General features: G+C 36.8%; 1 protein-coding gene across 4 annotated transcripts in view; it reads right to left on the bottom strand.

Moving 5' to 3' along the window:
- LOC132273500 (uncharacterized) overlaps nucleotides 1–12,148 on the bottom strand; it is a 55,836-nt gene that overhangs the window by 22,185 nt on the left and 21,503 nt on the right. The window contains exon 5 of one of the 4 annotated variants that reach the window (XR_009470128.1): nucleotides 1,308–1,435. The exons of 2 other annotated variants lie outside the window; for them this stretch is intronic. Coding sequence is in view for 1 of the 2 variants with exons in the window: in XM_059774457.1 (XP_059630440.1) it covers nucleotides 1,423–1,435 (13 nt within the window). In the remaining variant the exon portion in view is untranslated. Of the gene's footprint in view, nucleotides 1–1,159; nucleotides 1,436–12,148 lie in introns of those variants that run through there. One more of the 4 variants, XM_059774457.1, reaches the window with a different exon arrangement.

The following is a 12,148-nucleotide window of genomic DNA, read 5'->3' as shown; positions in this document are numbered from 1 at the left end:
GCGGCAATGCCATTGGTAAGCTGAAGAGGAGGTGGAATGTAGAGCTGTCAGAGCAGTAGTTGGCTGGAAGTAGTAAAGACCATCCTTCTCAAACCCCCCACCAACCGTCTTCGTCTTGAAATCCTGAAAGACATAGCGGGAAGGAGAAAAAATAACTGAGCAATTTAAATCTGATATGATTTTGAGAACTGACAATAAATTGAATGAAAATTGAGGGATATATAAAACTGATTAAAAAGTGAGACCTGAAGTGCGGAAGGTACCAATTCCATGAACAGGTGATTTGGCACCATTCGCTATAGTAACAACCGATGGTGAGAAAACAGGAGAAATATCAGAAAGAAGAGATGGGTTACCTATCATGTGATCGGATGCCCCTGAATCAATGATCCAAGGTATAGAAGATGAAGCATGGAAACACGTATTACCTGAAGTAACGATAGTAACGATGGAGGAGGGCTGATTTGCACGCTCACGCTTTACCGATTTGGTGCTGGTGATTGACCCAAGAAGATGGGATTCCTTAGTGTCCATCACAAGAGCTGCCGAACAAATGAGATATAGTAGCGAGAGGGAGCCGAGATAAGAGAACCAAGATCTAGCTGAGATGAACCCGAGAGAAATTATCGAGGAGAGAGCCGAGGAGGGATTCGAGAGAGATTGCTGAGACAAGAACTAAGATCACCAAGGAGAGAACGCCGAGAAGAGATTAAGAGAGAGCCGGGATGGAATCAAGATCGAAGTCTGAATAAGACTAAAAAAAAATTAAAAGAGGGATCGATTTCCGCTCTGATATCATGTTGAAAGAGAGAGAGAGAGAATATATGAAAACGTATATGTTATTAAGTAATACAATAATACAATAGTGTTTATATAGGAGAAGCTACTGGAGTGAGTGAGTGGAGAAGATGAAAACCCTATACATGGTAATTCTATATGTGGTAATGAGGGGTAGGTGACAACTCATACTATACTAACTGTGCACGTGTGACAAATCATACAATACTGTACAGCATTGACAACTCATACAATACTGTACAACAATAACGATACCCCGAAAAAGCAGCAACAGGAGAAGGACCCCCCACACATCAGAATGTATGAGATCAAACATACTAGGTGCACGATGCATATGAGAAATATAACTGGTTCTAGTATGTTTAGAAAGCTCACAAATCTCACATTGAAACTTATTATCCTTACAAGTCGTTATTAATGAAGGGAAAAGCAGACATAAATATTGAAAGTTTACATGCCCAAGGCAAGCATGCCATAAATTTAAAGTCTGAAAAGAAAAATCATAAGACCTAGAAACAGGAAGAACAGAGGCTTAAAGGCTTGAAGCAAGTGGAGGAGGTGTCGGTGGAGGATCCCTAAAGTAGTAGAGGCCATCATGCTTATATCCCCTGACAAAAATCCTCTTCAAACACATGTCCTGTAAAACACAGTAATGAGGAAAGAAAATCACTGCACGGTTTAGTGATTTGGCAAGTTTGCTAACAGCTAGAAGATTAAATGCAAAGTTAGGAACATGAAGAACAGCAAAATAATATCAGGGGATAGATGAACATCTCATTTACTACAAATAATGGTGATTCAACCAACAGGCCAGACCTAGCGGTAACAGTCTCTTACCTCCCAATGGGAGGTCAGGGGTTCAAATCTCAGAAGAGACAAATGTGTGTGAGTAACAACTAGGAAAAAAATAATGGTGGTTAACCCATCGGCTAGACTAACAGTCTGATACGGTAGTAGAAAATAATAACTCACTAGTCATGCGATCATTTGCTCCGGAATCCAGAACCCAAATAGGTTGTAAGACCCCAAAACAAAATTCATTTTTCTTAGCATAATTTAAATTTAATTAAACATTATTTATTTCTGAATATTTTAAGAAGTGGTTGTTTCATGAAATTCTTGTTGTGTGTTAAAGCTTATTTAGTAAGCTAGTAATAGCCAAGTGAAGGAAAAATAAAATATAGATACTCTGAACCATTAGATTGATAGTATATATATATAGAGATGGTACTGTTAACTTATGGATAAGCTTGGACTTTGTTCCCACTAAGAAATTCTTTATTTCTTAGTAAATTTTTTTCACCACCTGGGCATACATGTGTGGTATACGCTGGATATAATTGGGTGCTATATAAGGATTGTGGCTAAATAAAAATATATTAGTAAATTACCAGATTGTTAATTGTTGGTCTGAGCTTCTCGAAGAAGCTAGCTGCCGACTCACCAAGGATAAGTTTGCCTTGGGCAACTATGGTTGACCATCAAAGGAAAGGAATAATAATAATAAAAATAAGTGTTGCCAGCACAACACACATGCACACAAACACGTGTATCTATAGCTAAACATGGAAAACAAAAGAAATATATATATATATAGAAAGAGAGGAGGTGTTTTCGCTGGAAAAGAAGAAAATACAGAGAAAAAAAAAAAACAAAAACAAAAAAAAATTATAGAAAGTTCTAAAAGGGAAACACAGGGGTGAAGAAGGAGAAGCTGTGTGGAAAAGAAAGAAGAGAAAAAAAAAACAAACAAACAGAAAAGGAAAGGAAATTCTTTACAATATAGGTAAGGAATTTATATTTTTTAAATTTCTATATTAAGGTTTATTATTTTAAACTTACCATGAATAATTTGATATATGATTTGTGTATGATTTTTGTATAAATTCCGTAGATCTCTGTTTATTTAAGAATTCAAATATTAAATTGTTTGAAATGAAAGGAATTGTTAAATAGTTGGAATTGTTGAGGTGAGATTGATATATATAGATGGTTAGTAATATAAGAAAGCCTACAATAAATTTATAGAAAGAGATTATAGGAGCTGAATCAAAAAGGAGATTGAAGGAGAGAGAAATACGAACAAGAGGAAAGAGAAAGTGTGTCTGACTTTTGGTACAGAAGTATTGGAGGTGAAGATTCTATTTTTATCCCTTATTAGATGCTTATTAATTGACATGGATAAGCTGGTTGATTGATTCTGTATAAATTGTATTTCTTTGTATTTTTTTATCTCACTTAATTTAAATATGAACTAATTTGAGTGACAATAATTGTTAATTGGAATTGTGGAATTGAAATTTCACATAAATGGCTATGATTATGATTTTAAATGTAATTGTTTACAAAATGTGAAATTTCTTATGAAAATTGTGACTGTTATTTAATTCGTATTAGAAATATATGACATAATTATAATGTTGTATAGGCCAGGAGAAGGAGTTGACAACTTCAACATTTCCAAGGGACAAGTAGATAATTCAAGAAATAGCCAAGGTGAGTGTACTCGCTGGAAGTTTTATAGTTGAATGTGATAATTGATGTATTGAGAATGTTTATATGAAAGGAGGATTGTTGATATAATATGACTATATTATATAAGGTCCATACTCTCGCCTGGAAGGAGAATACTACATTAAATAAGGTCCATACTCTGGCCAAGAAGGAGAGTACTATATTTAAAGAAGGTCCATACTCTGGCCTAAAAGAAGAGTATTATAGTATATAAGGTCCATACTCTGGCCTAGAAGGAGAGTACTATATTTTAATGCATGTAATATGTTAATGAAGTTTAATTAAAGGTATCAGATAATATTTGTTTATATTACTCTGATGTAGTAGTGTTGCATTCACTGAGCTTTAAGCTCACTCTTTCCATATATATATTTTTCAGGTATCAGTTTGGGTTGCTACTGCCAGGTCTAGAGTCTTGGGTGTGAATGGGGAAAAGAACAATGGAACGTCTTTTGTTTAAGACGTACATATTGTAGTAGAACTTAATATTGTGACTTGTAGTTACTTGTTTAGTTTTAGAACTTAGAAGGAGGATTTAGTTTTTTTTTTTTTCTTGTAAACTATTAAACAGGCACTCTGATGTTGGATGACGTTATGTGTGAATGAGGTTAATGCAGATGGTTAAATGCATCCCAAGTTGTTCAATTTATTACATAATGTACATTGGGTTAGGGTGTGTCATAGGTTTTCCCGCTTTAACATGAAAAGCAAAAGGAGTACCTATAGCTATAGTAGCCGTGGGAATAGATGAGCTAGCCCTGGTAGATAAAGCTCCGAACTGCTCCTGAAGCTGACCAATCTAGGACTATAACTAATTGAAGTCCTGAAAAGATGGTCTGGGAGGAGTTGAAGCAGGAGGGATAACAATCTGTGGAGTAGTATACCCACCAATAGTATCGGCTACTGCAGCAGTGCGGCCACGGCCAGAAGGACGATTGCGAGAAAATTTATGCTTTAGCTCGGGATGAAGCTTAAAGCAACGATACATGACCCGTGGCTCCACAATGTTGACAAATAACCTTTCCCTCTAAAGGTCTAGAATTAGCAGCAAGAGCCATTTGATCAACTGGAGCCTTTAGTAAAGCTACTAGCTGAGAGATGTCTATGCTCCTCATGATCAACAGTAGTAAAGGCATCATATAAATCAGGCATAGGAGAGGTGTTTATGATCTGAGTTCCAAAAGCATCATACTCAAGATCGTAAACCCGTGCTAGCGGTCCAATCTCTTAACCAAAAGAGTTGCAGCTTCTTCAGAGAAATCGGAGAGAGGTTCATACTGTACTAATTCTTCCCACCTAGACTGGAGGTACCCAAAATACTCTGACACTGACAGCTTGAGTGTCTCCTGAGATGCATGAGCAATCTCCTGATAGAGTTCAAAGATACGAGCATCATTGCGGGAATTAGGGGTGTTCAAAAAATCCGGTAAACCGAAAAACCGGACCGGACTGAATTGGGCGATTTAGGCTAGTTGTATAGCGGTTTGGTCCGGTCCTGGGCCCAAAATTATGGAACCGTAATTTTTCGATCCGGTCCTGGTTTAGGGTCCTGTTGGACCAGATCGGCCCGGACCGAACCATTATTATGTTATATATATATATATATATATATATATATATATATATATATATATATATATATATATATATATCATACCCTAAACCTAAATCAAGTAAAGTTCTCACGTCTCATGTGCTCCCTTAAATTTTTAATTTCTAAAATTATCTTAACGTTTTCTTTCTTTGTTCTTTAAATTCCTTAAATTTCTTTTAAAAAAAGTCAAAATTTCCTTTTGTGAATCATATCTCAATTTTCTTTCCTTTCTTTCCTTTTTCTTTTTAAAACTCTTCTTTTTGCGTGTTATATTAATGTTAGTTGATTTTTTTTTTTTTTTTAATTTATAAACTTTGCCTCCTCTGAATTAAAATCCTATCTCCGCCCCTGGTTAACTTACTAGATTTACTGAATCTATTTTTTATTTTTTTTTTTATTTTTATTTTTTTTTTTTAATCTCTTTTGACTGTTGGTTAACTTAGTCTACTAGATTTACTGAAACCTAAATAAGAAATAAGAAATTTTTAAAAAAAATAAATAATAAAAAGGAAATTAACTGAAACCGACAAACCGAACCGAACCAAACTGGTTTTCCATGGTTTGGTTTGGTTTGGTTCCATAGGCATTATGATTCAGCCTGGTTTCAAAAATAGTGAAACCGTTATAAATGGTTTGGCCCCAAAAAAACTTCCAATCCAGTCCAAACCGGACCGTGTGCACCCCTAGCGGGAATGGGCATAAACCTTGTTAAGGGCTTGCCACAAACGAAAAACAGAAGTGTGAAACATGAACATATTATAGATACGCTCCTCCATTGAGTTGAAGATCCAACCCAGAATGGTGCACCTATCCATGTCCCATGCAATATATTTAGTATCAGACTTTTCCGGCACCTTGACTAGACCCAAAAGCCAACCAGTTTTCCTTTCCCTCTAATATAGAGTTGAAGAGAATGGGACCAAGATACGAAGTTGCACCCATTCAAGAGCACACTAGTAACCCGCTGTGCCGGAGTATGATGTGCCGAAGATAAATGTTGAAAGAGAGAGAGAAAGAGAATATATGAAAATGTATATCTTCTTGAGTGAGTAATACAATAATACAATGGTGTTTATATAGGAGAAGCTACGGGAGTAGGTGAGTGGAGAACAAGTAAACCATATACATTGTAGAATTAGGTGAGTGGAGAACAAGTAAACCATATACATTGTAATTCTACATATGGTAATGAGGGTAAGTGACAACTTATATAATACTAACTGTACACGTGTGACTACTCATACAATACTGTAAAATGTGACAACTCATGCAATATTGTACAACACTCCCCCTCAAGCTAGAGAGTAAATGTCAATAACTCCCAGCTTGCTACATATGGAATCAATAGATTTCTTGGGAAGCGCCTTAGTGAAGATGTCTACAAGCTGTCTACCAAATGGAGTAAAAGGTGCAACAATCTCATTCGAGTAAACTTTAGATCAAATAAAATGGCAATCTACTTCAATGCGTTTAGTCCTCTCATGGTAGACTAAATTGCTAGCAATATGAATAGCTGCCTCATTTTCACAATGGAAAGGAATTGGGTACTAGACTGAAATCCCAAATTCCTATAAAAGAGTTTTCAACCAAGTTCACAGGCAGTGTGTGCCATAGCACGATACTCTTCTTCGACACTAGAACGAGACACAACTAACTATTTCTTACTCCTCCAAGTTACTAGATTTCCTCCTATGAAGGTGCAATAACCCGTGGTGAACCGTCGATCAGAAGGAGAACCGGCCCAATCTGCATCTGTGTATCCCTCAATCCGAAGATGTCCAGAAGATTGATAAAGCAGACCACATCCCGGAGCATCCTTGAGATACTTCAAGATGCGTACAACTGCCTCCATGTGAGGTACTAGAGGACTGGTCATGAACTGGCTCACAACACTGACTGCATAAGGATGCCTGGACGAGTGATTGTGAGGTAAATAAGTTTACCTACAAGTCTCTGATACATCTCTAGATCATCGAGTGGGTCACCATCATCCACCTTAAGTTTTACATTAGGTGTACATGGAACATGCATAAACTGACTAATCACACTAACATCGTAGGCAATATCCGGGCGCGTGAGAGATAGGTAAATCAGTTTCGCAACCAATCGTAGAAATCTTCCCACATCATCTAAATGGTCTGCATCTACGTCATTAAGCCTACGGTTCTGCTTAATGGAAATATCAACAGGTCTAACTCCAAGCCTGCCTCTTTTAGCCAACAAATCTAACACATACTTCCATTGAGAAATGAATACCCCTTTCTTCGATCTGCACACCTCGATGTCAAGAAAGTATCTATGTTGGAGATAAGGCATCATAGGATACAAACTAAGATATGGGATACCATGTTGACTTTAAGATATAATCAAATCAAAAGTAAAGTAGAAGAAGAAGAAGAAGAAGAAGAAGAAGAAAGAGGATAAGAGAAAAAGAGAGAGAGATGGGGAAAAAGAGAAAGAATGAAAGAATACTTTCATCCTTCCACCACATTCTATTTATGCTAACAAGTTTCAAAAATTACACATAAACCCCAATATTATATAAGTAATTGACATATACTGAGAAAAGAATTTCCTTCATTTTTTCTTGAATAGTACACAAAACGTTAGCTATATACATCAATCCTAGCAACAGAAAAAGGAAAACTAACTAGGTTATATCAGATCCCATGATTTATGGGATATTCTAACATAACAGAAAACAAACCAAATCAGCCTAATTCTAGGAATACAGGCTGTTACAGAATCAGCCTAATTCTAGGAATACTAGCTGTTACAGAATTTCCTAAAATAGCTAACTATACACGTATAGAATACAAGTCATTAAACACATTTTCCCACACTCCCCCTCAAGCTGGCGAATAGGTATTTTCCATTCCCAGCTTGGATACAATACTCTGAAACACTGAACTACTTAACCCCTTGGTAAGTATATCAGCAAGTTGGTCATGTGTAGACACATAAGGTGTACAAATCAATCCGCTCTCCAACTTTTCTTTGATGAAGTGTCTATCAATTTCAATGTGCTTTGTTCGGTCATGCTGTACCGAATTATGAGCTATGCTGATTGCGGACTTATTATCACAATAGAGTCTCATCGGACCATCCCACTTAATCTTCATGTCTTCTAAGATAATCTTCAACCAAAGTAGTTCACATACACCTTGAGCCATTGCTCGGAATGCTGCCTCCGCACTAGACCGAGCCACCACCTTTTGTTTCTTACTCCTCCACGTCACAAGATTTCCGCCAAGAAATGTGCAATATCCAGAGGTCGACCTCCTGTCAACAATCGACCCAGCATAATCGACATCTGTGTATGCCTCAAGAACTAAGCCTCCGTTCCTTTTAAACAAAATACCTTTTCCTGGTGTCCCTTTGAGGTATTGTAACACTCGATGAGCTACCTGCAGTTGGACTTCCTTCGGGCTATGCATAAATTGACTAATCACACTCACATAAGTTATATCCGGTCGTGTGTGAGACAGATAAATGAGTCTTCCTACCAGGCGTTGGTACATTTCTCTATCTACTGCAACATCCTCCTCTGCCTTTCTAAGTCTAAGGTTAGGATCACTGGTTTGCACGCCGTCTTGCTGGTTTCTTTGAGGAGATCCGTAACAAACTTCTGCTAAGATATAAAAATGCACTGTCTAGAGTGAGCCATGGTTGTCAAAAGCGCGCCTAGGCGCAAGGCGCCTACAGGCGCAGCAATTGCGCCTCACAATAGCCCAGGCGAAGCGACCTCCACTAGGCGCGCGCCTGGGCTGCGCCTTGAAGGTTGTATGAGGCGCGCCTAATTGCGCCTCATGTATTATGTCGCATATATTTTATGTGTTTGACTGGTTATAGTTTATATTATTATATTTAGTATATATATACAGCTTTGGAAACTTTAAAGTAAAAAATTGGAATTTTGTCATCTTGTGAGGCAACATATCCAATCAATAAAAATCTGCAGAAGAAACGTGATGATGGAGTGGGAAAGTCAACAAGTCAAAAGTGGGAAAGAGGAGAGAGAAAGAAAGAAAGAAAAAAAGAAAAGAAAAGAGAAGAGAAAAGAAGAGGAGAAGAATCATGAATCTGAAATCTGTTGCTCCGACGAAGCCACAACCCAGGTCAGTAATTTCATTTAAGTTTTTTTTTTCCTCCTCCTCTTCTCTTCTCTTCTCCTCTTCTCTCTCTCATCTGGTTTTTTTTTTTTTTGTTTTTTCTGGCTCTCCTATTTTTCTTCTTTCTCGATTTTTTTTTTTTTCTTCTTTCTGGGTCCCTGTTTTTCTTTCTTTTTCTTCAGGCTCTGTTTAGGGGCTCTATTTTTTTTCCCCCCTCATCTACTAGTCTCAGATTACTCCTTTCTCTGTCTTCTCTCTGGCAAAACTGGCCTTCAATTTTTTTTTTTTTTACAGTCTACTCCAGTACTTGCTTTTTTTTTTTTTCCTCCTCCTCTTCTCTTCTCTTCTCCTCTCCTCTTCTCTCTCTCATCTAGTTTATTTTATTTTATTTTTTATTCTTTCTTGGGTCTCTATTTTTCTTCGTGTCTGTAATTTTTTTTTTTCCCTCCTTTCTGAGTCTTCTCTCTAGCCTAAAATGCTGATGTGCTATGATGGACTAACTATATGCCCTTCAAATTTTTTTTTTTCCCTTCATCTACAATCTACTCCAGTACTCTGTTTTTTTTCTTTTTTTTTTCCTCCTCCTCCTCTTCTCTTCTCTTATCCTCTCCTCTCCTCGTCTCTCTCTCATCTAGTTTTTTTTTTCTGGGTCTTGGTTTTTCTTCGTGTCTGTAATTTTTTTTTTTCCTCCTTTCTGAGTCTTCTCTCTAGCCTAAAATGCTGATGTGCTATAATGAACTAAATATATGCCCTTCATCTAGCCGCTGATCATGCCAATGGTAAAAGAAAATTGGACTCAAATTCGACTCCTTAGCACACAATTATTTCTATATAATTATGTATATAACATTACCCTGTATATATATATATCTATCATCAGTTTCTACTTCTCTGTTTTTTCTTTCTTTCTTTATTTTCTTCATCTACTTTATCTCTTTATTATTATTTCAATCTCTGCCTCTCATTTTTTTCGGATCTCTATCTCTCATTTTTTTCTCCCTTCTTGGCTTCTTCTTTTGAATGCAATTTGCTGAAATTTGTTGCATGCTATTTGCTGGAATTTGATAGATTATTTAAATTTTGAATATTTGTGCCTGAATGCTTGTTTGCTGAATTTAACTTGGTCCATTGACTCCATTCTATTTCTCATTGTAAATAGATAGGAAAAAATGTCAAAGGATCCAGGTTGGAATTATTGTCACCTGCAAAACCCACAAGATAGGAATGCAACAACGTGTAATTTTTGTGAAAAAGTTATGAAAGGAGGTATTTATAGAGCTAAGCAACACATTGTAGGGGGATATAGAAATGTACAAGCATGTAAAAAGTGCCCTGAACATGTGAAAGATGAGATTAGAGAATACATGAGCAAGAAGAAAGAAGAAAAGGAACACACAAATTTGTTGCCTGATTTTGATGACATGGATGATCAAGATGAGGATGATGTAACAATTATTGATGTTAAAGGTAAAAGAGTGGAAAGTGGAACTGGAAGCAGTAATATTCAATCAAAAAAGCAAAAGCAGAAAGGTCCTATTGATTTGTACTTCACCCCTCCTCCGGAAGTAGTTGTGCAAAATAGAAAAAATGACAAGGGTAAGCAAACAACGATTGATAATGCTTGCAAGAAAGAACTTAGAAACTGAGCATGTCAACAGTTTGCAAGATGGATGTATGATGCTGGGATATCATTCAATGCCCTTAATTATGATAGTTTTGCACCAGTTGTTGAAGCTATTAGCCAACATGGTCCAAGAATGAAACCTCCTTCTTATCATGAGGTGAGAGTTCCCCTCCTCAAGAAAGAACTGGAGCATACAGACAATTTAATGCGGGATCATAGAGAGGAATGGGCAAAATACGGATGCACAATTATGGCAGATGGATGGGAGGATAAAAGACACAGGTGTTTGATTAATTTTCTGGTGAATTGTCCTAAAGGGATAATGTTCATTCAATCTGTTGATGCTTCCTCTTATTCAAAGACCGGTGAAAAAATGTTTGACTTGCTTAACAAGTTCGTGCAGCAAATTGGAGCATCAAATGTGATTCAAGTAGTCACTGATAGTGCCTCTTCTAATGTTGTGGCAGGTATAAATTTAAATATGTACTTGATGTGGAAATTTTAGGTTTATTGCTTCTAGCCTTCTATTAATCCATATTTTCTTTCTTTATAATAGGGAGAATGTTGGAGGGAAGGCACCGACATTTGTATTGGTCACCTTGTGCTGCACATTGTGTGGACCTGATGTTGGAGGATATTGCTAAGATCCCAAATATAATAAGGACCATAAAGAGAGCTATAATGTTAAATGGTTATATTTATAACCGTTCGGGTTTGTTGAACATGATGAGGCGTTATACTGGACATAAAGAGTTGCTTAGACCTGCAATGACTCAATTTGCCACTTCATTTATCACGTTATCAAGCATCCATCATCAAAAGGATTGCTTGAGGAAGATGTTCACTTCACAAGAATGGATCTCCAGTAAATGGGTGAAAGAGATAGAAGGGAAAAATGTAGCACAGATTGTGTTGATGCCTACATTTTGGACAAGCATTGTGTACTCTCTCACAGTAGCAAGCCCTCTTGTTCGTGTACTTAAGTTCGTTGATGGTGAGAGAAGGCCTCCAATGGGATATATTTATGAGGCTATGGAAAGGGCTAAAGAAGCGATAGCTTAAGCTTTTGGTGGGAATGAGGAGAAGTATAAGGACATCTTTAAGATCATTGATACTAGGTGGAATATCCAACTCCATTGCCCTTTGCATGCAGCTGGGCATTTCTTGAACCCAGAATATTTTTATAGCAATCCAAATATTGAGCAAGATGAAGAGGTGATGGGTGGTTTATATCAATGCATAGAAAGATTGGTTCCAATTACTGAAGAGCAAGATAAAATTTCTTTGGAGTTGAGTAGATATATGAAAGCTGATAGTCTATTTGGCTCATCAATTGCTGTTAGACAAAGAAAGTCAAGGGCACCAGGTAAACAAGTCAATTAATCATTTTTTAGTATATTTGAATTTTAATTTTGTTAATTTTTTACTAATAATATGTAAATAACAGCCGATTGGTGGTCCGCATATGGTTCTACAACTCCTAATTTGCAAAAGTTTGCTATTAAA

The sequence above is a fragment of the Cornus florida genome, unplaced genomic scaffold (assembly GCF_030987335.1).
Source record: "Cornus florida cultivar Cherokee Brave unplaced genomic scaffold, ASM3098733v1 CherokeeBrave_3.0.0_Hap2_Chr09, whole genome shotgun sequence".
In the NCBI taxonomy this organism is placed as follows: Eukaryota; Viridiplantae; Streptophyta; class Magnoliopsida; order Cornales; family Cornaceae; genus Cornus; species Cornus florida.
The sequence above is the reverse complement of the archived record's forward strand: the minus strand, read 5'-3'. Positions and strand labels throughout refer to the sequence as shown.